General features: G+C 42.7%; 1 protein-coding gene and 1 long non-coding RNA gene across 2 annotated transcripts; one reads left to right on the top strand and one right to left on the bottom strand.

Moving 5' to 3' along the window:
- The first annotated feature begins 7,602 nt into the window (after positions 1-7,602).
- Positions 7,603-8,894, top strand: LOC140463707 (uncharacterized). Its single transcript, XM_072558059.1, has one exon. It carries the CDS (start codon positions 7,681-7,683, stop codon positions 8,653-8,655), a length of 975 nt encoding a protein of 324 aa, XP_072414160.1. The 5' UTR covers positions 7,603-7,680; the 3' UTR covers positions 8,656-8,894.
- Positions 8,895-13,808: 4,914 nt separating this feature from the next.
- Positions 13,809-16,323, bottom strand: LOC140463706 (uncharacterized). Its single transcript, XR_011954747.1, has 2 exons — positions 16,180-16,323; positions 13,809-15,119 (listed from the first exon to the last, which is right to left on the bottom strand). It is a non-coding gene; the product is annotated as an uncharacterized lncRNA (long non-coding RNA).
- Positions 16,324-27,910: the final 11,587 nt, after the last annotated feature.

The following is a 27,910-nucleotide window of genomic DNA, read 5'->3' as shown; positions in this document are numbered from 1 at the left end:
CAGTGAGGTCTACATTAATGATATAGATGAAAGCATTAAGTAATATTAGCAAATTTGCTGATGACACAAAGCTGGGTAGCAGGGTGAAATGTGTGGAGAATGTTATAAAAATACAGGGTGACTTGGACAGGCTAGGTTAGTGGACAGATGAATGGCAGATGCAGTTTAATGTGGATAAATGTGTGGTTATCCACTTTGGTGGCAAATACAGGAAGGCAGATTACTATTTAAATGGAATCAAGTTACGTAAAGGGAAAGTACAATGAGATCTAGGTGTAATTGTACATCAGGAGAAAGTGAGGACTGCAGATGCTGGAGATCAGAGCTGAAAATGTGTTGCTGGAAAAGTGCAGCAGGTCAGGCAGCATCTAAGGAGCAGGAGAATTGACGTTTCGGGCATGAGCCCTTCTTCAGGAATGAGAAAAGTGTGCCAAGCAGGCTAAGATAAAAGGTAGGGAGGAGGGACTTGGGGGAGGGGTGTTGGAAATGTGATAGGTGGAAGGAGGTCAAGGTGAGGGTGATAAGGTGAGGGTGATAGGCCGGAGTGGAGGTGGGGGCGGAGAGGTCAGGAAGAAGATTGCAGGTTAGGAAGGTGGTGCTGAGTTCGAGGGTTGGGACTGAGACAAGGTGGGGGGAGGGGAAATGAGGAAACTGGAGAACTCTGAGTTCATCCCTTGTGGTTGGAGGGTTCTTAGGTGAAAGATGAGGTGCTCTTCCTCCAGCCGTCGTGTTGCTATGGTCTGGTGATGGAGGAGTCCAAGGACCTGCATGTCCTTGGTGGAATGGGAGGGGGAGTTGAAGTGTTGAGCCACGGGGTGTTTGGGTTGGTTGGTCCGGGTGTCCCAGAGGTGTACTCTGAAATGTTCCGCAAGTAGGCGGCCTGTCTCCCCAATATAGAGGAGGCCACATCGGGTTTATCGGATGCAGTAAATGATGTGTGTGGAGGTGCAGGTGAATTTGTGGTGGAAATGGAAGGATCCCTTGGGGCCTTGGAGGGAAGTAAGGGGGGAGATGTGGCGCAAGTTTTGAGGTGGCGGAAATGACGACGGATGATATGATGTATATGGAGGTTGGTGGGGTGGTAGGTGAGGGCCAGTAGGGTTCTGTCCTGGTGGCGATTGGAGGGGCGGGGCTCAAGGGCAGAGGAGCGGGAAGTGGAGGAGGTGCGGTGGAGAGCATCGTTGACCACGTCTAGGGGGAAATTGCGGTCTTTGAAGAAAGAGGCCATCTGGGTTGTTTGGTATTGGAACTGGTCCTCCTGGGAGCAGATGCGGCAGAGACGAAGGAATTGGGAATATGGGGTGGGATTTTTACAGGGGGCAGGGTGGGAGGAGGTGTAGTCTAGGTAGCTGTGGGAGTTGGTCGGTTTATAGTAAATATCCGTGTTGATTCAGTCGCCCGAGATAGAAATGGAGAGGTCTAGGAAGGGGAGGGAGGAGTCTGAGACAGTCCAGGTAAATTTGAGGTCGGGGTGGAAGGTGTTAGTAAAATGGATGAACTAGTTCAACGTCCTCATGGGAGCATGAGGATGCGCCGATACAGTCATCGATGTACCGGAGGAAAAGGTGGGGGGTGGTGCCAGTGTAGCTGCGGAAGATGGACTGTTCCACATATCCTACAAACAGGCAGGCATAGCTGGGGCCCATGCGGGTGCCCATGGCTACTTCTTTGGTTTGGAGGAAGTGGGAGGATTGGAAAGAGAAGTTGTTCAGAGTGAGGACCAGTTCAGTCAATCGGAGGAGGGTGTCAGTGGAAGGGTACTGGTTGGTACAGCGGGAAAGGTAGAAGCGGAGGACTTTGAGTCCTTCGTGATGGGGGATGGAGGTGTACAGGGACTGGATGTCCATGGTGAAGATAAAGCGTTGGGGATCGGGGAAGCAAAATCAGTCAATGTACATCAGGCTAATGAAAGCAAGCATGCAGGTACAGCAGGCAGTGAAGAAAGCTAATGGCATGCTGGCCTTCATAACAAGAGGGATTGAGTATCGGAGCAAAGAGGTCCTTCTGCTGCTGTACAGGGCCCTGGTGAGACTTCACCTGGAGTATTGTGTGCAGTTTTGGTCTCCAAATTTGAGGAAGGACATTCTGGCTATTGAGGGAGTGCAGTGTAGGTTCACAAGAATGGCAAGACTATCATATGTTGACAGATTGGAGAGACTGGGCTTGTATACACTTGAGTTTAGAAGGATGAGAGGGGATCTGATTGAGATGTGTAAGATTATTAAAGGATTGGACACTATGGAGGCAAGGAGCATGTTTCCACTTATGGATGAATCCAGAACCAGAGGACACAGTTTAAAAATAAGGGGTAGGCCATTTAGAATAGAGCTGAAGAGAAACTTTTTCACCCAGAGAGTGGTGGATATATGGAATGCTCTGCCCCAGAAGGCAGTGGAGCCAAGACTTTGGATACTTTCAAGAAAGAGATGGATAGAGCTCTTAAAGATAGTGGAATTGTGGGTTATGGGGACAAGGCAGGAACAGGATACTGATTGTGGATGATCAGCCATGATCATAATGAATGGTGGTGCTGGCTCAAAGGGCTGAATGGCCTACTCCTGTACCTACTGTCTATTGTTTATTAAGGATAAAAAACCTGCCCGTACACTATCCCCCTCACCTCCATCCATGGCCCCAAAATGTCCTTCCAGGTGAGACAGAGGGTCACCTACCTCTCTTCCAACCTAGTTTATTGCATCAGGTGCTCCCGACGTGGTCTTGTCTAAATCGGGCAGGCTGAATGTAAACTTAGGGAATGGTTCACTGAGTATCGCAGCTGGGCCCACGGGGCCGACCGGACCTCCCAGTCACTGCCCATTTCAACTCCCCTAACCACTCTCTTTCTGATATGACCATCTTGGCCTTCTCAATTGCCAAAACGAACCACAGCGCAAATTGGAGGAACAACACCTCATCTTCCGTCTGGGCAGCCTACAGCCTAGAGGACTCAACATTGATTTCTCCAATTTCAAATAACCTCCTCCGCATTCCCGGATTCCCTTTCTAGCCCCTCCCCATCCCTTCCACTGCTCCCTGCCACCAACTGGATTCATTCCGCCCATTGATCAACCAAGTTGTGCCCTCTATCTGTCTTCATCTTTACCACCCTGTCCCCACCACCCCCTTTATGTGCAGCTCCGCCCACACCCACTTCCAATCCTGAAGAAGGGTTACACCTGAAACATTGACTTTCCACCTCCTCATGCTGCCTGGCTTGCTGTGTTCTTCCAGTCTCCTGCCTGTCAAATTTCCACACGTCAACATAAACCTGTATACTGCCTAGGTCATATTTCATTTGGACATGGACTGCAGATTCTAAGGAGTGGTGAATGGTGCTGATTATGCAATCATTGATGAAAATCCCCACTTCTGAACTTATGATGGAAGGAAGGTCATTGATGAAGCAGCTGAAGAGGGTTGAGCCTAGGACAATACTCTGAGGAACTCCTGCAGTGATGTCCTGGATTTGAGATGACCAAACTCAACTACCTCAACCAAACAACCACAACCACCTTCCTATGGATCAAATACGACTGTAATCAATGTGCTTTTAAAAAATATATACCCAACTCCTTTACCAACTTCAAACAGTGGCAAAGTCAAATAGAATACCTGCAAAAAATATTTCCATTAACAGTATAGATGTATGGGTGTAAAATAGAGATCACAGATATCAAATACTGACTTCTTGTTTTTTTTTTCTTATTTATTTTTCTTTTCCATTGATTCCAGGTTTATTAGGGCCCCTTAATGGTATGCTCAGTCAAATGTGACCCCGATCAATGGCTGTCACTTCGATCCAATTCTCTGGAATTCAGCTCTTTTTTTTCCATGTTTGAACCAAGGCTGTAATGAGGTTAGGAGCTGAGTGGTCCTAGCAGAAACCACACTGGGATCAGTAAGCAGGTTGTTGCCAGACACTATTGATGACACCTTCTGTCACTTTACGGATGATTGAGAATAAACTGATGGGGTAGTAATTGGCTGGATTGGATTTGTCCTGCTTCTTGTGTGTAGGATATACTTGGGCAATTTTCCGCACTGTCGGGTAGATGCCAGTGTTGTAGCTGCACTGGAACATTGGCTGGGCATGCAGTAAATTCTGGAACACAAGTACTATTGCTGGAATGTTTGCAGCATCCATAGGCTTTTTAGCATCCAGTGCCTTCAACCATTTCTTGATATCACATGGAGTAGAGTGAATTGAATTGGCCAAAGATTGGCATCTGTGATGCTGGAGACCACTAGTGATGGCAGAATGGCTCATCCATTCAGCACTCCTGGCCACAGATTGTTGCAAATGCTTCAGCCTTATCTTTTGCACTAATATGTTGGGCTTTTCCTTCAGTGACAATGTTTAAAATCACACAACACCAGGTTATACTCCAACAGATTTATTTGGAAGTACTAGCTTTTGGAGCGCTGCTTTGTCAGGTAGCTAGTGCTAACATGAGGGTATTTGTGGAGCCTCCACCTCCAGTGAGTTGTTTAATTGACTGTTACCATTCATGACTGGATATGGCGGGATTGCAGGGCTTAGATCTGATCTGTTGGTTGTAGGATTGCTAAACTCTGCCATCATTTGCTGTTTATGTTGTTTGACATGCAGATGTTCTCTTTGATAACTTCTCCAGGTTGACACCTTAGTTTTAGATGTATGGTGCTGATACCGTATGGTCTCTTGCACTGTCCATTGAACCAGGGCTGATCCCTTCCACAGTGAAGGAGGGGTGACCTGATTGAAGTTTATAAGATTGTGAATGGCATGGATAAAGTGAAAAAATGAGTGTTTTTCCCAGGAAGAAAGGGTCAATTATTAGAAGACACAGGTTCAAGGTGGTTTGGGGGGCCAGAGTTTAGAGATATGACAGGCTGGTTTTTCATGCAAAGGGTGGTGATTGCCTGGAATATGCTGTCACAGGAGGTGATGGAAGCAGACAGAATAGCAGCATTGAAGAAGCACCTGGATGAATACATAAACAGGAAAAAGGAATTTGGATCCTGTGAATAAAAACCGTTTTAGTATGGAAGGGCAAAATGTGTTGGTGCAAGCTTGGAGGACCGAAAGATACCGCTCCTGTGCTGCATTGTTCTTCGTTCTCTTTGTTCTTATGGTAATGGTTGAGTGGGGAATGTGCCAGGTCATGAGGTTGCAGATGGTGTTGGGTGTACAATTCTGCTGCTGTTGATGGTTCACAGCACCCAGTCTTGAGTTGCTAGATCTGTTCAAAGTCTGTTCTATTTAGTATGGTGATATTGTCATGTAAACATTGGAGGATATTCTCAATGTAAAGTTGGAACTTGGTCTACACAAAAACCGTGCAGTGGTCAGTTTTATCATTACTGCAATATACAGGTGCATCTGCAGCAGGCAGATTTTAGAGGATGAGGTCACGTATGTTCTTCTTTGTTGTTGGCTCCAACACCACCTGCCAGTGACCCAGCATGGCAACTATGTAATTTAGGACCTAACTAGCCTGATCAGCAATGCTGCTGCCCGGCCACTCTTGTTGGTGGACATTGAAGTCCCAACCCAAAGTAAATTTTGTGCTTTTGCCACCCTGAGTGCTTCCTCCAAGTGTTGTTCAACATGGTGGTACAGATTCATTAGCTGAGGAAGGACTGTATGTGGCAATCGGCAGGTTTCCTTGCTCATGTTAAACCTGATAATATGAAATTTCATGGGGTTCACATCTAATGTTGAGGACTTCAATGGCAACTTCCTCCTTATTGTATACCATTGTGCCACCAACGATGCTGGGTCTGTCCTGTTAATAAGACAGGATATATCCAGGTATGGTGATGTCTAGGACATTATAAGGTATGATTCTTTGATTATGATTATGTCAGGTTATTACTTGACTAGTCTATTAGACAGTTGCCCCAATTTTGGCACTAGCACCCAAATGTTAGTAAGGAGGACATTGCAGGGTCAGCAAGGCTGTTTTTGCCATTGTTGTTTGCAATGCCTACAATGATGCCAGGTGGTCCATCTTCATTGAGATGGGATCATGATTAAAACAATTGCATGGCTTGTAGGCCATTTCTGAAGGCAGTTGAGAGTCAACCATATTGGCATGGTCTTGAATTACATGTAGGTCAGACCAGGTTAGGATGGCACATTTCCTTTCTTGAAGGGAATTAGTAGATTTTTCTCACAAGTGCCAGTTGGTTATGGTCATCATTAGATTTTTAATTCTAGAAATTGTGTTGAATTCAAATTCCACTCTCTACCATGGCAAGATTTGAACTTGGATCTCTGAAACATTTTTCTTTCCAGTATAAATTTCATTATTCTGCTTAAATAATAGACATTTATGCTTTCATGATAGGTTCCTTCTTCAGTTTTGGCAACTGGTGCTTGATTTTGTTTCTAATGTTCTCGGTCTTCATGACTTTGTAGCAATCAAAGTTATCATTTGGCTCTGTTTGCATGTGCTTTAAATTTCATTGCCCAAAGGGTGGTTACCCTTTTCCTAATGATTCTTCTCATTTACTCAAGCAGCTTTTACAAACTTGCGACAAACACCATACCAGATTTGAATCTTGAAGTCAGTAAGTTGCATTCATTTAAATGGCATTCTCTGTCATTTGACTTCACTGCAAGGTCCATCCACTACTGTTATCTTCTGGTCAATAATATTGGTAATTACCACAAGTTGGCTTGTAGACCATTGCAGCTGTCGACTAGCACTGTCTAGCGGTATTATTATTGCCATTGCCAAATGTTAGGGCTTTCTCGTACCAAAGTTTAGATCAGAGTGGTGCTGGAAAAGCACAGCAGGTCAGGCAGCACTACAACCCTCAGGTCGTCTCTTCCTGCCTCTATTCCTGATGAAGGGCTTTTGCCCGAAACCTCGATTTTCATGCTCCTCTGATGCTGCTTGACCTGCTGTGCTTTTCCAGCACCACTCTGATCTAAACTCTGGTTTCCAGCATCTGCAGTCCTCACTTTTGTCTAGGTGATTTTAACCTTACTGTAAATCCTCTTGCAAGGATGCCTACCTTGAAGTTCTCCTCCTCTCTCCACAAGAATCTCAGTGAGTTTCTCTCTCTCACTGCAACCCCCAGGTCATCTCTTCCTGCTTCTATTCTTGATGAAGGGCTTTTGCCCGAAACGTCGATTTTCCTGCTCCTTGGGTGCTGCCTGACCTGCTGTGCTTTTCCAGCACCACTCTAATCTAAAGTCTGGTTTCCAGCATCTGCAGTCCTCACACTTTTGCCTTTCTCGTTCCAAGTACACAGTGAAAGCAGTGTTTTGATATATAAATAAAGGCTTTTCGACTTTCTGTTTCATTTTCGGCTATTCTGGGGCAGCATTAGTGAGACTTCTGCTTAAATACAACCAATCACCTGCCACATTTTTGGCAGCTGCGGTGGTCACCTAGGATCAACTTCAATGGAATACTGCCGGGATCTGTAAATAATCGAACCCAAACCCAAGCAAGATCGCCGACACGCCTTATTTCTTACCACTTCCCAATGACACAACACATAAAAAAATGCTGTGAGTTGCTTGGATGTTTCCATATTAGAACAACTCATATAACAGTGTGCGTGATGTAAGGAGATGGCGGACTGCCAATTCCGCCCATTTGTGGCACAAAACAAACCTTGAGTTGGTTATTGGGTTGCACACAGAGCTCGATTTCACTTGTTGCTCTTTCTACGCAATAAACCATGTTCACTGCGCGAAACTGGCAGCGAATTAAGTCTGGGTATCGTGGGCCTGAAGACTTCTACCCATTGAGACATGTCGGCATCCGTGAATGGGGCAGGGGCTTCACTCTTCCGGACTCCGCTGTCTTGGGTGTAAATATCGACGCTCTCCAACCGGGGAGGCATACTGAGTTCTCCATCACAAATCTCATTCATGTCACCGATTCAAATGGAGCCCAAGGTATTCTCAACGATCAATGCTTGAAGAAAGCAAAGGTAAAGCAGATTGGAGAAGAGCTCAAGGTTCTCTTCTCGTGGTGGAGCATCCAAGTCAGCCCGCAAGAAGTGGACAGGGAAAAGGAAGTTAGGAGAAATATTATTGAAGAACAGCTGAGGCAAACCATCCAGGACCCTCCACCCAAAAATGTAAGATGTTTGCAGGAAGCCCTTTTGAAGCAATATATCAGCTCTCCCGCTTTCTTGGAACAATCCTATTACGGAAATTTCAAATTCACCTACAATATCAATGACCTAATCGGTGAATATAAAAAATCGGTTTGTCAGGGGAAAGATCCCGTGTTCAGCGTATTGGGAACTTTCAAATATAACATCGAAATCATGCATACCGTGGCAGTCCATCCTCCGGGTGTCAGAATATTTGAGCAATGCCCTCAGCTCCCTTCTGAAGTGATTTCCCAGGAAGGTACCAAATGGGTCTGGAGACCAGAATCCACAGGTTCTGAAATCCGAGTGCTCAAGCAGAATGACGGTGGGAGCTGGTGGGTCGATGAGTGTTATCCAGATTGTCGGCGGTGGGAATTCGTGAGCTTTGCTTTTTACCTGCCAGATGAGAATCCAGAGTTCCCGGTCCAGCTGGAGTTCAAACACCTCACTGTCTGCGATATGGAGGAAAGTCAACGATTTCGGCCGCCTTATACGTACATGACCCGGGAAGAAGCGGAGATTTTATATCAGTTATTGCGCTGCCGTATTTAGACAGCTGTAAGCAGCCTTTATCTAAATATTATATTTCGTCTATACCGGTTACATTGAATACTTTTACTTTTTTGGAAATGTGATAAATAAATGTTGAATCTAAAATCTAATCGGGAATACAGGGAATTGTGATTATGTCGCACTCCATTTTGAGTTGATTTATGGATTAAGTGAATAATAATGTCGCCAATTAATGTATCTTTAATGAACTGGAGTACAAATAAACAAATATAATCTGATCTGTGCATTTTTAAAATATGTGACGTAAAAATGAATATTTTTGAAAAGCAGTGTTTGCTGACATTCGCAACTGTGGCAACTACGCATGTGCGCTAATCTGGAAACGCGCATCCTCACGATAAAAAATATTGCATTATTTGAGCAAAACCGGCGCTAACGATATGAAGGATCAAAAGTAAAAGGGACATCAACACGGTGAAAATATTCAGTGACTTGCTAGCTACATAGGATAGATTAACATTACTCCCCTTGTCAAAATCGTATGAGAAGGACTCTATATTCTAGATTTATAACGCAGAAAGAATCATGTTGTTAATTGGCAACTACTTGTTAAACCATGTCACCCTCTGAATAGATTCAAGTTCAGGCTTGACAGATAATCCAACTGCAGTGTAGACTATAAGACATAGGGACAGAAACAGGCTATTCAGTCCATCGAGTCAGCTCTGCCATTCAAATAGATCATGAGTCAAAACAAACTGGAAGAACACAGCAAGCCTGGCAGGATCAGGAGGTTGAGAAGTCAATATTTCGGTTATAACCCTTCTTCAGGAATGGAGGTGGGGTTGGGGGAGTGGGGAGGGGATGGTGAGGTGGTAATAGGTGGGCACATGTGTGTGTTCGATGGGAGGAATTAATCCGGTTGGAAGCTGAAAGGAAGAGTCGGTAGGTGCAATGGAAGGGAGGAGGCAGGGCTGGAAAGAAGTCAAAGACTCGCTTTAAAATCGTCGGCAGAGACATGGTGGCCAAAGAGCCTGTTCTGCAGTGGAATATGATCAATACCTCCTTCGTCGCAGGGACCTGGATAATGGTCAATGGATTAACAATTAGCTACAATAAAGTCCCCTCTTCTTTCGGCTGCTCCTGTTTTACTTAGGGTTCGACACAATGCTAGTTGATTCACTCTTGTCTACCTCGTCTTGTCAATCACATTCAAATTATATAGTGTAACACCGCTTAGATCCATTATTCGCTATTGTGAAGAGTGACGGATTCATCGTCAAATGTATTCAATGATTCCTTCGCAACGCCCTATATAGTGTCGCCTCAGCGAGGCGACTGCCTAATGGTGTTATCTGTAGACTATTAATCCAGAGACTCAGCTAATGTTTTGGAAGCTCAGGTTCAAATCCTGCCATGGCAGATGGTGGAATCAGAATTCAGTAAATAGCTGGAATTAAGAGTCGAGTGATGACCATAAATCAATTTCTGATTGTTGGAAAAACCCACCTGGTTCACTAATGTCCTTATTGGGTGGCTCAATGGTTAGCACCACCGCCTTATAGGGTCAGGGACCCACGTTCAATTTCACCTTGAGGAGTCTGTCTATGTGGAGTTTGCACATTCTCCCCTAGTCTGCGTGGTTTCCTCCCACAGTCCAAAGATGTACAGGTTTGGTTGACTGGCTAATCTAAATTGCCTATAGAGTCCAGGGGTATAGAAGGTGGGATGTTCTTCGGAGAATTGGTCTGTCTCGATAGGTTAAATGGCCTACGATTCTGGTAGAACTATTTCTAGCAATAGAATGCACAGAATTCAGCCCTACCAATTCTCAAAGCCACTCCCTCTCCAAATCTGTAGAAATACTTTCGTTCAAAGCTGCCATTTAAGGGCATCTTCATCAGCTTGTGGTGAGATGATGAAAATTGATTGGCTCTACCCATGCCTTCGAACCATACAAGGATTACTATTGGAGTTGGCTTGCTCCAGAGAGCAGAGATTCAAACCAAGCAGAAGTGAGACATTCCACCTTTCCTGTCTGTTTCTCCACTTGATACGTTGCCCCTTACCTCTTCGGTTGGAGAAAGCCATGTACACTGCGCAGAAATGGCATCGGATTAACGTGGGGTTCGGCGGTCCTGAAGATTTCTACCCCTTGAAACATGTGAGTCACAAAAAATGGGGCAGAGTCTTCACTTTTCCCGACAACGCTTTACCTGATGTAAAAATTAATGATCTCGAAGACAGTGAACGTAGCTCGTTCTTCATTACAAACGTTACCCATGTCACTAACTCCGATGGAGCCAAAGGCATCCTCGCTGACCAATGCATGAAGAAAGCTAACCCAAAGAACATAGGAGAAAATTTGAACGTCCGGTTCTCGTGGTGGCATGTCGAAGTGAACCAGAGGGAAAAGGAGGAACAGAAGGAGAAATACAAGGAAGACACGGAAAGGTGGCTAACAAAAAGAATAGGACAGCAGCCCCAATATGTACGGAATTTACGGGACGCCCTGTTGGAGCAATACATCAGCTCTCCCGCTTTTCTGGAAGTATCCAATTACGGTAATTTCAAATTTACTTATAATATCAATGATCTAATCGATGAATATAAGAAATCAGTCTGTCAGGGTGAAGATCCCGAGTTCAGAGTGTTGGGAACTTTTAGATATGATCTCGAGTTGATGCACGCTGTGGCTGTCTGCAATCCCGATGTCAAGATATTCGAACAATGCCCTCCCGTCCCTTCTGAAGTGATTTCCCGGGAAGGTACCAAATGGATATGGAGACCAGAATCTACAGGTTCTGAAATCCGAGTGCTCAGTGATGGTGGTGAAGGGAATTGGATGGTCGATAATTGTTACCCAGACAATCGTTCCTGGGAGTACCTGAGCTTTGCTTTCTACCTGCCAGATGAGAAACCGGAGTTCCCGGTTCCTCTAGAGTGCAAACACCTCACTGTCTGCGAAATGGACAAGAGTCAAAGATTCCGCAAAGTGTATCTAACCCGGGATAAAGCGGAGGAGATCTACAGATCTCTCTGTCCCTCGAACAGAAGAGGAACTGTGGCGAAAGAAACAACTCGGAATTGAATAGACTATCTTTATTTATCCTGCTGGAATACTTGCGCACCGCTTGGTAATTTAAAATATTGTCTTTAAAAATATTAGATACTGTATTTCTCTTTTTGGTATTTTACTGACTTATTAACCACTGTCGTGTCCTGCAGACTCTCTGCAGTGTCAGGACAGTTTATTTAAAGGGTTAAATGTTTTGACAAGGGAACGAAGTATATGTTCTGTTTTTCGGCCCGATATGCGGCGTTTCGGCAGCACTTTCAGTATCAGAGCTCCAGCATCGCAGTTCTTTGTTTTACTTCAGTTTTATTTAAAGGTGGCTCCTCGGATGTTGTGGTTTTCCAGCACCACACTTTTCGACTCATATATATATAAGTACTGGGGCGTGGGACAGCATATTTCAGTTTACTTAATTTGCAAATATTTAAATTACTGAAATAAAGTTAAATAAAAAAAATCAACCTGCTTGATTCTATCAGACATTTCGTAAAGTGGCGATGTTTAAGCATTAAGTTAAAAATCACAACACCAGGTTATAGTCCAACAGGTTTAATTGGAAGCACACTAACTTTCGGCCAGCCGTTCCTTCATCAGGACGTTATGGAGGGTACAAGCGGGGCGTCTGAGGAGAGTTGTGGCTGGGTGTCTGTGAGGTAAGCACGTTAATTAATAAATACTCGTTAATTTATAAATTTATCTAACTTTTCCTGAATAACTACTGTACTGAATTTGATCGGAACCATCTACACGTCCAAATTAAACAGAAACTTTCGGAGGGTTGCAAGCACAGTGGAACTGGCCATGGAAAATTAAATTTCATGCTAAAACGGCAAATCCGCACGGACCCATATGCAAACCTAACTGCGCTGGTTTGGACAGCAGAAAATCTAGCCCAATGAACTCGTTAAGGGGTAAAGGAAAGAATAGCATCAAGCCGTGATGCTCATTTAGGGAGTCGCTGCAGAACTGGTAGGCTAAAATGACTCATTCTACACTGTTAAAAATCACACACCACCAGGTTACAGTCCAACAGGTTTATCTGGAAGCACAAGCTTTCGAAGCGCTGCTCCTTCGTCAGGTAACTAGTAGGGCAGGACCGTAGGACACAATTTATTGTGCAAGAGCAAACTGTCAAAACTGATGCGATGATTAGAACAAACCGAGATTGCTGTTAAGTCTTTAATCACTTAGAATGGACTGCAGGTTTTGATTCATTAATATGTAAATCCCAGAACTCTTTTCAAGTCACATTCCTGAGATGACTTAAGGTTTCACAAAAAAAAGTGACATTTCAGCTCAGACAAGTGCATTAAAGGTGAGAGGCAAGAGCCTGTTTGCATTCCAACCTTGCGTCAAACCACTTCTATTTCCAAAGTAGAAATTTATAAAATGTCACATGGGCTGACTGCCAACAGATTGCGTGCTTTTTGAACAAAATACAATGTATCTGCAAATACAAATCTACCCCATATGTTGACTGTGAGTATTCAGATCTAGATGCTTTGACACAGAGGTAGTGATACTATCACTGTTGCAGTGGCCACCCTTTTGTGGGATGCATAGCTGAAGCCAAATTCTTATCCTCATGCCCAAAATTCTCCTTGAACTCTTCTCTCCATGTCTCTGCAACTGTCTCCAACTGCACAGCATTCCAAAAACTTTGAATTCCTTAACTCTAAATCCTTCCCGCCAAAGCTTAATTCAGCTGATCATTAAAGGGCATACCTTCAGTTGCCTAAATCCTAAACTCCAGATCAATTTTCCCAAATATTCCTCTTCCTGTAAGAAATTCCCACTGTTCAAGGAGGTTTTGGTCATCTGCCGCAATGTCTCAACTCTTTTAGCTCTGCGTCAATATTTGTTTTATTGCACCTCTGGGAAACATCTTGGGAAGTTTTACAAAATTAAAGATGACCTATAAATAATGTTAGCATAACAGATTCACTTGGTTGGACAATAATTATTGGTATAAAGAAAGTGGTACATAAAGTGTTATGGACCAGTCATCCACAAAATATTTTAATAAGGTAATTGAGACCCTAACCTTTTCTTATATTAAAGGCAAATACGTAGTGCAATGTTCTAGATGAAATGCCACTGGTCAAACTTCTCGATGTTAATCAAAAACACATTTTATTTAAAGATTATAGTTAAAATACAAACAAAGAAAGAACTTAGAATAACTTTATTGGAAAATTTAACCAAATAATAGATACAGTAACATTAATAATTTACTGTTCCAATATAATATAATCCCACAAACACATCCCTTCGCAAAAAGGCAAATTCAGACATTCTCACATGCAGTTCTCTAATCCAGGAGAAAATGACATCAAGACATAATTCAGAGAGAGTAACAGCCAGGAGACGTTTACTGAACCTTCCAACTCCTTTGAGACCTCAACATCTTCTGGATCTTGAAAACCAAAACCCAAAAATCCTGATCTGAGAGAGTTGGCCACACCCATTCAGGCTGTTAAACAAAAACCCAAGACCTTCCAATGTGTTTATTCAATTGGTTTTGGTACACTGCTGGGTGCCTGTACCTTACAACCGCTCTTCCAACAAACCCAGGATAAAATAACCTCTTAAAGCCACAGCATTGTCACATTATAGGCATATAGAACTGGACTACAAATGCTTAGTTGCTGTTGGATAGGAGCTCAGTAACTGAATTCATAACTTACAAAATTGCTTTGAAGCTCTTCAATAGACATGTCAATGGTTACATATGCCTGGGCCTAAAGACAGATATTATAGATAGCTGCAGTAATCAAGACAGAATTAGTCCAGGATTTAGCAGAAAGCTAAAAACTGGATCTATATCCGAAGGCAAAAAGACACTGAAGGGCCAGGAGGCCTGGGTTCAAGCCCTATGTGCTCTGGGGGTGTCACCTCATACAGCTGACTTTTTAAAAAAAAAGACACTTATTTTCTCCACGTCAGTATAATCTTTGGCCTTGCAACTGAAAAGTGATCAAAATCAGTAAAACACGGAATAAAGAATTTCACAAAAATTATTGCAGTAAAGAGCACGTGAGCTTTCCCTGCAAAATGATGATACCGACACCATGGGCCGAATGGTCTGCTCCACTGCTGCGCCTATCCTATGATTCCGTGCTAACTTTGACCATTTACCAGATTTCAACTGTAGGAGAAAATTACAAAACGCATCAAAGTTTCAAACCTCACCAGGTTCCACAGATTGAGGCCGGGAAGAGAGGCGCAACGTTCATGAATTTTTAACTTCGTGCGAAAAACCTGTTTTCCTCGACCGTCACCGCGACTTACTGCCGACACCTGAAGGAGCTTCCAGAACATTCGCGCGGGAACCCGAGGGAAGTTCGAGCACATTGTCGCTGGGGTTTCCAATCAGTAGGTCCGAGGTGTAGATGATACAGGGTTAATACCAAGGGATAAGATGGAGCTGAGGAGAATTGCATAACTTTCACAAAACTGAATTGTTGGGATTTGCAGAGTCACCACTGTTCCCTCAGAAAACGGGACGAAAATTATCGAAGAAATTAAATTCTAACAGACACGGCCGGCGGTGACGTCATTACGTAGCCCGGGTACGTCATGCATCATACGCAGCATCCCACTCTGCGTGCCGCCATTGAAACACAGTGAGCGATGGAGTGGGGACTGCAGCCTCGGTTGCTGCGACACGTTTTATCCTCGCCACCCCCACCCCCGATCCGGCACCCGCTTCCTCTCCCCACCCCTCTCCAACACTCTTCGCAGACCGATCCCTTCCCCTCCGTCCCGATCTCTTCGCCTTCACCAGTCCGATCCCTACCCCGATCCCCACTCCTGCCTGAACCCCTCCTCCACCCAGATCCCCACTCCTCCCCTACCCCGAACCCCTCTCCCCTCCCCCATCCCGAACTCCCCTCCCCGAACCCCTCCCCCACCCAGCTCCCCAATCCTCCCCGATCCGCTCCCCCACCCTATCCCCACTCCTCCCCCACCCAGCTCCCCCCCATCCCCACTCCTCTTCGAACCCCTTCCCCACCCAGATCCCCACTCCTCCCAGATCCCTTCCCGTCCCCCGAAGCTTTTCCCCACTCCTCCCCCACCCAGCTCCCCAATCCCCTCCCCCACCCTATCCCCACTCCTCCCCCACCCAGCTCCCACCCATCCCCACTCCTCTTCGAACCCCTTCCCCACCCAGATCCCCACTCCTCTCCGAACCCATCCCCCACCCCTCACTCCTTCCCGGTCCCCGCCCGATCCCCACGCCTCTCCGACATCGCCCCCCCCTCCCAGACCCCCACTCCTCTCCGACCCTCCCATCCCCCACTCCTCCCCGCCCCCACGCCTCCCGAATCCCTTCCCGTCCCCCGAAGCTTTTCCCCACTCCCCCCCCCCACATCCCCACTCCTCCCCCCCCACCACATCCCCACTCCTCCCCCCCCACCACATCCCCACTCCTCCCCCCCCACCACATCCCCACTCCTCCCCTATCCCCCAACGCCGTACCCAACCTGATGACTTCCCCACCGTCGCCGGCCCGATGCCCTCATCCTCTCCAGTCCGATCCCTTTCCCCATCAGCCCCGGGTCGATCTCTTCACATCCTCTTCTGTCATGGCTGCATCCGTTAAATGCGCATGCGCCAAAACGTGCAGCGTGCACAGCCCATTTGGTGTAGGTGCGCTAATAATCACGTTGGAGATAGTGCCATGTTGTTCAGAATTTTCGTTAGTGGCAGTAAAGGAACACTGATATATTTCCAGAATGTTTTGCAGGTCTGCTGTCCTTGTTCTTCTTGATTGTCTAGGTTGCATGTTGGAAGTTTCTGCGGAATCAACGTGCGTCAGTTGCGGTGCATTTGTAACCGTCAATTGGTGATGGGAGTGAATGTCGAAGGTCGTAGATGGGGTATCAATGATGTGGGCTGCTTTGGTTTGAGTGGTATCAAGCACCCCCGATATTGCTGGATTTCTACTGATCAGATCAGCCATGATTTAATTGTAGGGCAGAAGAGATTGGATGGGATAAATGGCCTACTTCTGCTTCTACATTTATGGCCTTACTGACACTCTGGGTTCAACCATTATGCAGTTGAAGTAGGAGAAAGCGAGGACTGCAGATGCTGGAAAGCAGAGTGGAGAGTGTGGTGCTGAATAAACACAGAAGGTCAGGCAGCATCGGAGGAGCAGGAGAATCGACGTTCCGGGCATAAGCCCTTCTTCCTGAAAAGGGCATATGCCTGAAACATCGATTCTCTGCTCCTCCGATGCTGCCTGGCTTGCTGTGTTTTTCCAGCACCACATTTTTCAACTAGGATACTAACACCCAATCAAGTTTGGATTTATTGTTTTGCCAACAACAAAACAATTAGACAATCTGATGTTGGGGAGGGGGGGGGGGGGTTGTTGGGTTATAAAGTGCAGATATTTTGAAAATTGGTCAGAGAGCAACTGCTGTAGTGAGAGAAACTCATGGAGAACTGACATCTTGCTCTCAAAGAAATGAGAAGCATTGTCTATCAAAGGTACCTTTTTCATGTGAAACATATTCGCAATAAAAAGAAAGAAGACAACCCAGGGAGATCCTCATTTGGAAGAATGAAGACACAGAAGAAGACAGCAGCTGTATGGTTTTGAAATTAAGTGGATGTAATTTTAATAAGTGTCTTATTGGAACAGCGTATTGTCACCTGCAGACAATAAACAGTTAAGAGAAAAGGGGGCTTAGAGTTGTGAATAGTTGTTGAATATTCACTGTTAAATAATAAATTGATGTTATTTTCTTTAAATTTTGGAATTTGGGAACTTTTTGTCACTGACATTTTAACAGAGCTTTTCTGGACATTTGGTTTAATTGACAGTGGTGTTCATCTCGGTGTCATCACGCAACCAAGACCACTGAGCTCCAGAACTCAGTACAGCCTTGGTCCATACATTTGAAAAAGAAGCGCACTCCAGAAGAGAACGAACATAGGACAGTGGCCTCTCTCAGTTGTATGATTCTAGGGAGAGGATTCCAGTCAAGTGGTGTGGATGAGTGAATCAGACCAAGCTACTAAGAAACTAAATTTAACATTTAAATTATATAGCTGTGTGTTGAGATTTTTGCCTTTTGTAAAGACACTCAGATTTTGAGCACTATAAATTCACATCATCATGACAGTATCTGCCCATTGTTGTTAAGATATCAAACGACAGGGTGCAGGATTTCGCATCCAAAGACCTGCTGGAATATGGATCCCAAACAATCTATTTTGGCTGAGTGTGCCCAGCCAGTCTTGAGCATGCAGAGGACTCCAACTCAGCACCTTCCATAATCTGTCTGTGGTCTGTGACTTAGAATTTGTTAAATATTGCTGACATGTATGAAATTTCAAATGTGCAGAAACTGACACCAATCCATCATTTTGCATCCTAACTTGAAGCAAAAACATTAATTCTCTTTGCACAGTTGTTGCCAGATTTGCAGAGTTTCTCCAGCTATTTATGTTTTTGTTTCAGTTTTCATCATTCACAGTTCTTTTTTTTGAGTGTGTTCTGGCACATTGCGCTATTGTTTCCTGTCAGCTTTTGTATTTTGAAACATTGGTTATTGTTGAGAAATGAACTTGCACAATTTTCTGATAAGTCTGTAAATTGCAGTATCTTCCTCTTCACTTTTTATAACTTAAAAAAAACCTAAATAGGCTATGATGCAAATGAGACAAATTTAAAAATGTTGTTAATTGGCCTCCATGTACAATTTAAAATTCCGGCTTCAATCTGCAATATATGGCAACTTTTTAGGAGACACATTGGCACAATGTAGATAAAGAAGTCCAAAATCCAGGAGCCTGTCTTGAGGAAGCAGCTATTAAGCAACCCGGCTTTGTGGTAGTAACTGAGTATGGAGAAGGTGTGTTGAGCAGGCCAGTAGATTGTTTACCAGCTCTAATTCCAGTGTCTTTCCAGTATTGACCTGTTCTTCTGAAAATCACACCACCAGCTAAGGAGTAGGATTCCTCAATGAATATGAAATTTGAATCAAATTACGTCAGCAAAACTATCTGCAAGTTTATCCTGATCCCTGAATGGATTAGGGGTGGAAAAACATTCACTATTGAATTACCAATCAGTTAAACCTGTCAGGAGCATGATTTTGGCCAAATGATCAGCTTTAGAAGTTTATTTCAAGTTTGTGTTGAAAGATCGACTGTGTAGCCAAGCATGATTCTGTTACTGTACTAATGCTTGGTGACATACAGTTCGGTCATTTGCGATTGAAGTTGTCTGGCAGAGTAGCAAATCCAACAGAGTGATGGAGTGTGATAAATCAAAATGCCAAGCTGGTAAGTCTAGTATAGCTGATCATGTGCCGGTTCTCACATGAACATGGCATCCAATCAAAGTGGAGTTACAGTATGAAATCACCTTGTTCTGTGGAAGCCATTATTTAGTCTCAAAAGTTTCCTGTGAAAAGACATTGAAATGAAGAAATAAGAAATTTACAAATAGATATGGATATGTTAGGTGAATGAGCTAAAGTATGCCAAATGAAGCTTGATGTGGATAAGTCTGAGGCTATCCATTTTGGTTGGAAGAATAAAAAGGCAACTTAATATTTAAATGGAAAGAAACTTCAAAATATTTTAGCGCAGAGGGATCTGTTCTGCTATAACTTATATAATATCTCCAATACTTTTCTAACAATAGATGTTAGGCTCACTGATCTTTTGCTTCCCTTCTCTTTTGAATAGGGGTGTCACATTGGCAGTTTTCCAAATGTCTTGTATTTCTCCAGAATCCAAGGATTTTTTGAACATTACAATCATCACATCCATTATCTGTATAGCTACCCCTTTTAGGATTTTAGAATGCAAGCCATCAGGGCTAGGGAATTTATCTCTAACTTTGTTTAAAGGTAAAGTTGCCATAGATGACTGGTATGGTTTTAACCTGAGGGTCATCATGACTCAGATGAGTCAAGAGATTGAGGAGAATCCTTCAAGGACATCTCAGCAGTTGTAGAAATTGAATTCACACTGCTAGCATCACAAATCTGCTGTCCAGCCAACGAAACAAACTGATGTCCATTAGCTTGTCTTCAATGATGGTGATGGTACTTAATTTCTCCCATGTATACTTAAGAATTAATGGTATGTTTGAAGTATCTTCTGCTGTAGAAGACTGATGCAAAACATCTGTTTACCTCCTCTGCCATTTTCTTGTTCCCATAGTCTCCCCAGATTCATTTCCGAAGATGGGTATGTTCACTTTGACCTCTCACTTCATTTTGACATAGTTAAATGAGATCTTATTATTCGTTTTTAAATCCCTCACTAATTTTCCCTTGTAGTTTATTTTCTCTTCATTATGTTTTTAGTCTGTAAATTCAGTTGGATTCTGAATTTATCCTAGTCTTCAGTCCTATCACTGACTTTTGCCTCCTTAATTTGCTTGGTTAGCCATCATTGGTTTATCCCTCACTTAGAGTTTTTCCTCTTTACTGAGAGGTATTTTTGCTGAGAGACATGAATTACCTCTGGAATGCATGCCACTGCTTGTTTAATGTCATTTTGCTAACCTCTCTGACCAGTTCATTTCAACTAACTCTATCCTCATTTCATTGTAATTCCCTTTATTTAAGTTAAATACGGTTGTCTCACATCCAAGTTTCTCACTCTTGAACTGAATATAAAAATTCTATCATGTTATGATCACCACTTCGAAGACAATCTTTTACTCTGAGGTGCTTTATTGAACCTTTGCCAGATCCAAGATAACCTGCTCTTTGGTTAGCTCTAAGACATACTGTTCTTGGAAACTATCCCTAATGCACTGTTTGGATTTGTTGTCATAGCTATCCTTTCCAATTTGATTAACCCAATAAACATGAAGATTAAAGTCACCCGTAAATATTTTTTTTACATGCTCCCACTACTTGTTGATTTACAGTATAGCTTTTCCTACAGAATGGCTACTGTGTGGGGTCTGTGCAGTACTGCTGAAAATGATTTCTTTCCCTTGCTGTTTTTTTTTAATCTCCATGGATATGAGATCATATTAATTTACTTCAATTTGTGTCTTCGGTCCATCTATCTTATTTTGAATGCTTTGTGCATTAAGATACAGATCCTTTAAGTTTGTTCTATTATTGAATTTCTGTACACTTTTTTTGGTTTCTTGGTGCAGTGCTCTACAGGAACAGGGGAAGCGGCCCAGCGTGGGAGTGAGAGCAATGACCCAGTGCAGTGTGTGACTGCAGCCAGTGGTTAGACCATATGGAGGCCTCCGCACTGGTCTGCTGTGCAGAACCCTTGGAGAGAAACTGATGTTTATCTTTTAACTTTGCTTCTTGAAAATTTTTCTAACCTATGGTTATGTATAGTTCTAATGTAAGTTTTTTTCTTCATTTCTCTATTCTGTAGCTAAGGATTGTACCGAGGTACCTTTGTAACTAAGATGGTACTGTGTGTTGACATTGTTACACTATAACTAATCTTGTAACTGAAGAAGCTGTGCCTAGGTACCTTTGCACCTAAGATGGTGCTGTAAGTGGAAACATAAACTCATAGATCATAGAGTCCCTACAATGTGGAAACAGGCCTTTTGGCCCAACAAGTCCACAGGACCCTCCAAAGAATATCCCACCCATCTCTATTACTTTACATTTAACCTGACTAATGCACCTAATCTACACATCCCTGAACACTGTAGACAATTTAACATGGCCAATTCACCTAATCTGCACATCTTTGGATTGTGGAAGGAAACCAGACCACCAGAGAAAACCCACATAGACACTGGGAGAATGTGTAAACTCTACACAGTCAGTCACCTGAGGCTGAAATCACACCCAGGTCCCTGACGCTGTGAGGCAGTAGTGTCACTTTGTCACTTATGTGACAGTAAAACCAATTGAATTCAAATATTTTTGATTCTGCTTTGTACTCATATTCCCTCAGCAGACCCTCCTTTCTTGCACTTATATTGTTAGTACCTATGTGGACCATGACAATCCTGTCCAGTTCCTGTGCAACTCAGATGAGATATCTTGAACTTAGGAACCAGGCAGACAACACAGAGTCTCACGATCCTGGTCACAAAGATCACAACCTATTCCCCTGATATTATATTATATTATCCCTGAATACAACTACAGTTCTCTTTTTTCCATCCTCCAGAATGACTCCCTATATCATGGTGCTATGATCAGTTTGCTTATCCTTCCCACAGCTCTCAATGATGACCACACAGGGAGAAAGATCTCACATCTGTTAGACAAACTCAAGAACTGAGGCTAGTACTACCACCTAGACCCCCTACCTGTTCTCCATATAGTCACATCCTCCTGTCCCTGACCACTGGCCAAATTTGAGACAGTTAATTTAAAAGGTGTGACTGCCTTTTGAAACACTGCATCCAGGTAACTCTCCTCATCACTATGTATTGCAATGCTTGAAGCTCAGCCTCCAGCTCATCAACTGTGAGCTGGATTTCATCAAGGAGCCAACACTTGCAACAGATGTGATCACTATGAACCAGTATGTGTTCCACCAGCTCCCATATCATGCAGGTACAATGCATTGCCTGGCCATGTATCTAATAGTTCTTAATTCTTTAACAAAATTCTTATTGGTCTTTTATCTGTAAATGTTTCTCCTTTTTCACTTTTGATCAAGAACTAACTTTCATTGGCAACTTTTATCAACCAAGAACTTGTGGCTTTCCTGTGATGCTACCATGTTGTGTGGGGCTCCCAATCCCAGGGCTCAATTTATCCTGTTAAAAAGACCTTCAAATTATGAACCAAAATGAAACAAGAAGCATCTCTCTCCCTCTCAATTAAATTCCCATGTTGCTCCTAAATTTCAGAAATATACCATCATTCAGGCTGTCACTTACTCTGTATGTAATCTCTCCTTGCTGATATGTGAGTCTTATAGATAATTCACTTTCAGAAGACCATCTTTTAAATAGAGCTGAGGTAAGCTGAGTTAATGCATACTAGTTAAACTTCAATAGTTATCAATAACTACATGTTTTTGGGCCCTATTCAGGATTCAGGTGATTGGCTAATAACTGTTAGCGCTGTCAGTTAGTTACCTTACCAATCTTTTAATTTGAAAACAACTTTAAACTTTTAAGAAAGAGGCAGAAAAGACATACCAGTTCTCTTCCCACACTGCTCCAAAATCCCAAAGAAACACACTCACTTAGGTAGTGTCTTACTCCAGATGTGATCTCTTCTCAATAATCTCCAGCACACTACCCGCTGAGTCATAACAGGATCTTAATGCTCATTATAGATTCATCTAGCTTTCCTGGGATCGTGTATAATCTATCTTTGTTTATAAAACTGTGAGCTTTTATAGAATCGTAGAATTTTACAGGACAGAAGGAGGCTATTCAAACCATCATGTTTGTGCTAGCTCCCAAAAGAGCTACGTACTCTACTGTCCTGTTGCTGTAGCCCGATAATTCATCACTTTCACGTATATATCCCAGATTTCTTTTGAAACCTCATAGCGCATTCCAAAGCATAACAATTCTCTGAGTAAAGAAGTTTCTTCTCATCTCACTGCTAACTCCTTTGTTGAGAAATTGTAACCCCGAGTTACTGACATGCCAACTAGTGCAACAGAATATCTTTCTTTACTCTGTCAAAATTGTTTATAATTCTGTACACCTCCATATGATTACCTATAAGCTTCTCTGCTCCATGAGAATAAACCCAATTTCTATAATCTGTCCTTGTATCTAAAATCCCTCATTCCTGCTATCATTCTAATAAATCCCCTGAGCACTCTCCAGGGCTTTAAGATCATTTCCTAAATAGGTGACCAAAACTGAACGCAATACTTCAAATGTGTCTGACCAACTGTGACAATATTATGGCTTGAAGAGGTTATTTTGAAGAGTGGTTTTATGGTAGAGATACCAGGCAGTTCTACTAGGCAGAACCACTAGAGTAAACACCTCGTGAGGCCTTGGGGTGTTTTAGAAGCAGCATGAATGGTTGTGGTCAAGCTGTCACAGAACCAGGACTATTAATGTTTTCAGCAGCAGTTGTTGCTGGGGTCTCAGCAGCATTGGAAGATGCAGTTAATCTTTGCCAGCTCTCTCTCTCTCTCTCTCTCAGTTTTCTCTGGATGTTTTTCCTTCTGGGCTGCTGGAGTTGCATATGAGACAATTCTGTTTTCTGAATTTGCCTTTTGCCAAGGAAGCAGTTATGGGATGTTACTGTATTGCAGCAGTTACGTTTAGCAGTAAAATAATCAATTATTCTGTTAATTTTTCGGGTAGAAAAGTTATTCCAAGTTTTACTTTTAACAATAATGTTTGAATAAATTGTGTGTTGCTTAATGTTGAATAGCTTGACCAATCAAATTGCATCCAGAATTTGCATGCACCTTTAAAATAAGATAATGTTAGGGTCTAGGCAACATTCTTAATATATTTTGAGAAAATCTGGTCTAATCCAAAACAAACTGGGGGCTTTCATCGGGATTGAAATAGAGTCATAGCATCATAGAGATACATAGCACAGAAACAGATCCTTTGGTCCAACTCGTCCATGCCACCCAGATATGCTAAATTAATCTAGTCCCATTTGGCAGCATTTGGACCATATTCCTCTAAATCGTTCTTATTCATATACCCATCCAGATGCCTTTTAAATGTTGCAATTATACCAGCCTCCACCACTTCCTTTGACAGCTCATTCTGTACATGCACCACCATCTGCATGAAAAGATTGCCCCTTAGGTCCCTTTTAAATTTTTCCCCTCTCGCTTTAAACCTATGCCCACTAGGTTTGGGTTCCCCTACCCTGGGAAAAGACCCTGACTATTCACCTTATATATGCCACACATGATTTTATGAAGTTATATAAGGTTACCCCTTAGCCTGTGATGCTCCAGGGAAAATAGTCCCAGCCTATTCAGCCTCTCCCGATAGTTCAAACCCTCCACCCTTGGCAACATCCTTGTAAATCTTTTCTGAACCCTTGCAAGTTTTACGCCATTTCTATTGCAGGGAGATCAGAATTGAATGCAATATTCCAAAAGTGGCCTCTCTAATTCCAGGTTGGGTTTAGAATGATTGGACTAAGTGCAGTAAGTGGTAAGTGTTAGTGTCTTTTATTTTGTGTGTTGAATTTGGTTGGTTTAACCAGGCTGTGACTTGTGGAATAATGGCTCTTTCAGTCACTATGAGTTTCCTGGGGGCGGAAGAAGTCACTTTGTGAGTTTTACAAAAAATGAGCAAGGCAAGGTTTTTGAGATTGGTAAAAAATGTTGGAGTTTGGGTTGTCTGTCTGCAAGGAAAGGGGAGACAGTTGTGGAAATTGCACAGCATTTTCAATCGTCAGGAATGCCATCGGGATCTTTGGAAATGGCTAAACTTCAATTGCAAATGAAGCAGCTTGAATTGGAGGCAATAGCAAGGGAAATAGAAAGGAAAGAGTAGTCCTGGCAGAATAAAAACAAAGGAGAGAATAGCTCTGCCTGAACAAAGAGAAAGAGAAATGAAAAGTTTGAATTACAATTGAAAGCAGAGGAAAATGAAAAGGAAAGGAAGATTCTGGATTAGTGGTGCTGGAAGAGCACAGCAGTTCAGGCAGCATCCAAGGAGCAGCGAAATCGACGTTTCGGGCAAAAACCCTTCAGGAAGACCCTAGCAGAAGAAAGGGAGAAGGAAAGAGAAGAAAGGTAGAAGGAGAGAGTTTTTTGAACTTTAGAGGTTGGAACTGAGAACTCAAATTTTGGATTAGTGGTGCTGGAAGAGCACAGCAGTTCAGGCAGCATCCGAGGAGCAGCAAAATCGACATTTCGGGCAAAAGCCCTTCATCAGGATTTCTCATGAAGGGCTTTTGCCCGAAACGTCGATTTTGCTGCTCCTCGGATGCTACCTGAACTGCTGTGCTCTTCTAGCACCACTAATCCAAAATCTGGTTTCCAGCATCTGCAGTCATTGTTTTTACCCACTGAGAACTCAAAGCTGACTTAAAAAGGCATAGGTAGAGGTGAGAAGTAGGAGTAGTGATGAGCACAGTGATGGAGAGCAATTCCATTTTGCCAAAGGTCTGATCTGAGTCTGTTTAAATGTGTCCAAGTGTTGCCTAAGTTTGAGAAGAAAGATGTAGAAACCTTTTTCATTTCATTTGAGAAAGTGGCAAAACAAAGTTGATTCAAACATTGTTGGTCGGAAGAGCTAATGAGGTATTTGCATCACTATTAAAGGAGGTATCTGGGGAATATAATGAGGTGAAAAATGCCTTCTTAAGAAAAATGCTAGAATCAGAAGCCAACAGTCAACATTTCAGGAATCTAAGGCGGGAACCTGGTCAAATTTACATTAAATATTAAAGGATCAAACAAAATAATTTTGATAGGTGCATAAGGGCATTGAAAAGAGATCAAACATATGACATTCAAAAATTTAGTTTCTGATGTAGTTGGAACTCGTGAAAGAGCAGAGAGTTAAAACTGCAAGATTAGCAGTGGAAATGACAGACGATTATGAATTGATTCATAAATCAAAATTTGGCTTCTGACATCAGTTTGAATCCATGAGTGATAGAAATTGAGCAAAGGAGAAATTCTTAGTGGTAAGGAAAAAGGAGATCTCATTGAAGATAGTTTACCACAGGATAAAAAGGAAACCCATGAGGGGAAAAGAGAAGTAAAAAAAGCTCAGGTGTTTTCACTGCAATAAAGTAAGCTACATGAAGTCGCAGTGTTGGTAGTTTAGAAAAGGCACTGGGAAGACAGATATGGGAAAGCCAGTGAGCTTTGTTGAAGTGGTAAAGGAAAAATTCTGTGGAAGCTAATAAGCTGCACCAGACTGGACAACCTGATCAGGGGTTGGTTAAGAAGGAAGTGCCAGACCTCTTTAAATAATTTGCAAGGGTAAGGTTTATCGTGTATGCGAAGAGGGAGCAGGTAAAGAAATGTAAATTTTAAGAGGTACAGGAGCAAGTCAGTCTTTGGTGAGAGATGAGTAGTTATGTAGTTCAGAATGAGCATTGCCAGAAAAGGTGGATGTATATGGAATTCAAGATGAGAAGTGCAGTGGTCTATTATATAAAGTGAGGTCGGAGAGTCTGGTGAAATGTAGAGAAGTGATGGTAGGAGTAACAGGAAATTTGTGGTTCCAGGCATAGAATTTATCCTTATTAATGTTATAGCTGGATCACACGTGGGAGTGATATCTACTGTGGTTGAAAAGTCAGTAGAGAATCAGGCAACTGAAGAATTATAGAAAGTATATCCTGGGATATTTCCTTACTGTATGGTAAAAGGTCACAAAGCCACAGTTGAAGCAGGAGGAGAGATCACAAAATAAACATAAGGAAGTTGAAGTACATTTATCAGAGACCATGTTTGATCAAATGGTTGAGAAAAAGCAAGAACAGGTGGAGGACAAAGTAGATATTTTTAGTTCAAAGTAATTAATTGAATTACATCAAAGCTGAAAAACTAAAATAGTTGTATCAAAAAGTATACACAGAAGTAGAATCTGAGTGTATCTCAGAATGTTACTATCTTAAAAATGATATCTATATTCAGGCAGGTGAGAAAAGGGCAGAAATTTATCAGGTATTGCCACTGGGTTATTGAAAGGACATGTTGTGGGTGGTAAATAAATTACCAGTCATTTGGGAGTAAGGAAAACTCAACCCAAAATACAAAAACATGGATTGCATAAGGATGTGGTTGAATTTTGCTGCACATGTCATATGTGTCAGGTAACTGGGAAACCTCAGGAAGTGACAAAACCAGCACCCTGAATACCAATTCTTGCATTTCATGAACCTTTTAGAAAGGTCTTAATTGATTGCATAAGACTCCTACCTAAAACAAAAAGTGGGAATTTGCACTTGCTGACCATAATGGATGCGTCTACTAAATTTCCCGAGGTCATTCCATTATGCTAAAAGGATTGTAGAAAGTGTTCCTCATTTTCTCTATTAGAAATGGGCAAACCCCAGAGATACAATAAGATTAAGGATCAGATTTTACATCAAAGTTATTCAAGGAAGCTATGGACAGTTTAAGAATAAAGCAATTCAAATCCACTGCGTACCATCCAGAATTACAGGGAGCATTAGAACAGTGGCATCAAACTTTAAAGACGATGTTGAGGGATTAAAGTCAAGACTATCCATTGGATTGGGATAAAAGAATTCCAATTGTATGTCTTGCAAGTCGGGATGCACCAAATGAATCTTCAAAATTCAGTCCGTTTTTTTAGGCATGAGG

The sequence above is a fragment of the Chiloscyllium punctatum genome, chromosome 38 (assembly GCF_047496795.1).
Source record: "Chiloscyllium punctatum isolate Juve2018m chromosome 38, sChiPun1.3, whole genome shotgun sequence".
Classification (NCBI taxonomy): Eukaryota; Metazoa; Chordata; class Chondrichthyes; order Orectolobiformes; family Hemiscylliidae; genus Chiloscyllium; species Chiloscyllium punctatum.
Note: the sequence above shows the minus strand (reverse complement) of the source record. Positions and strands in the feature narration are given on the sequence as shown.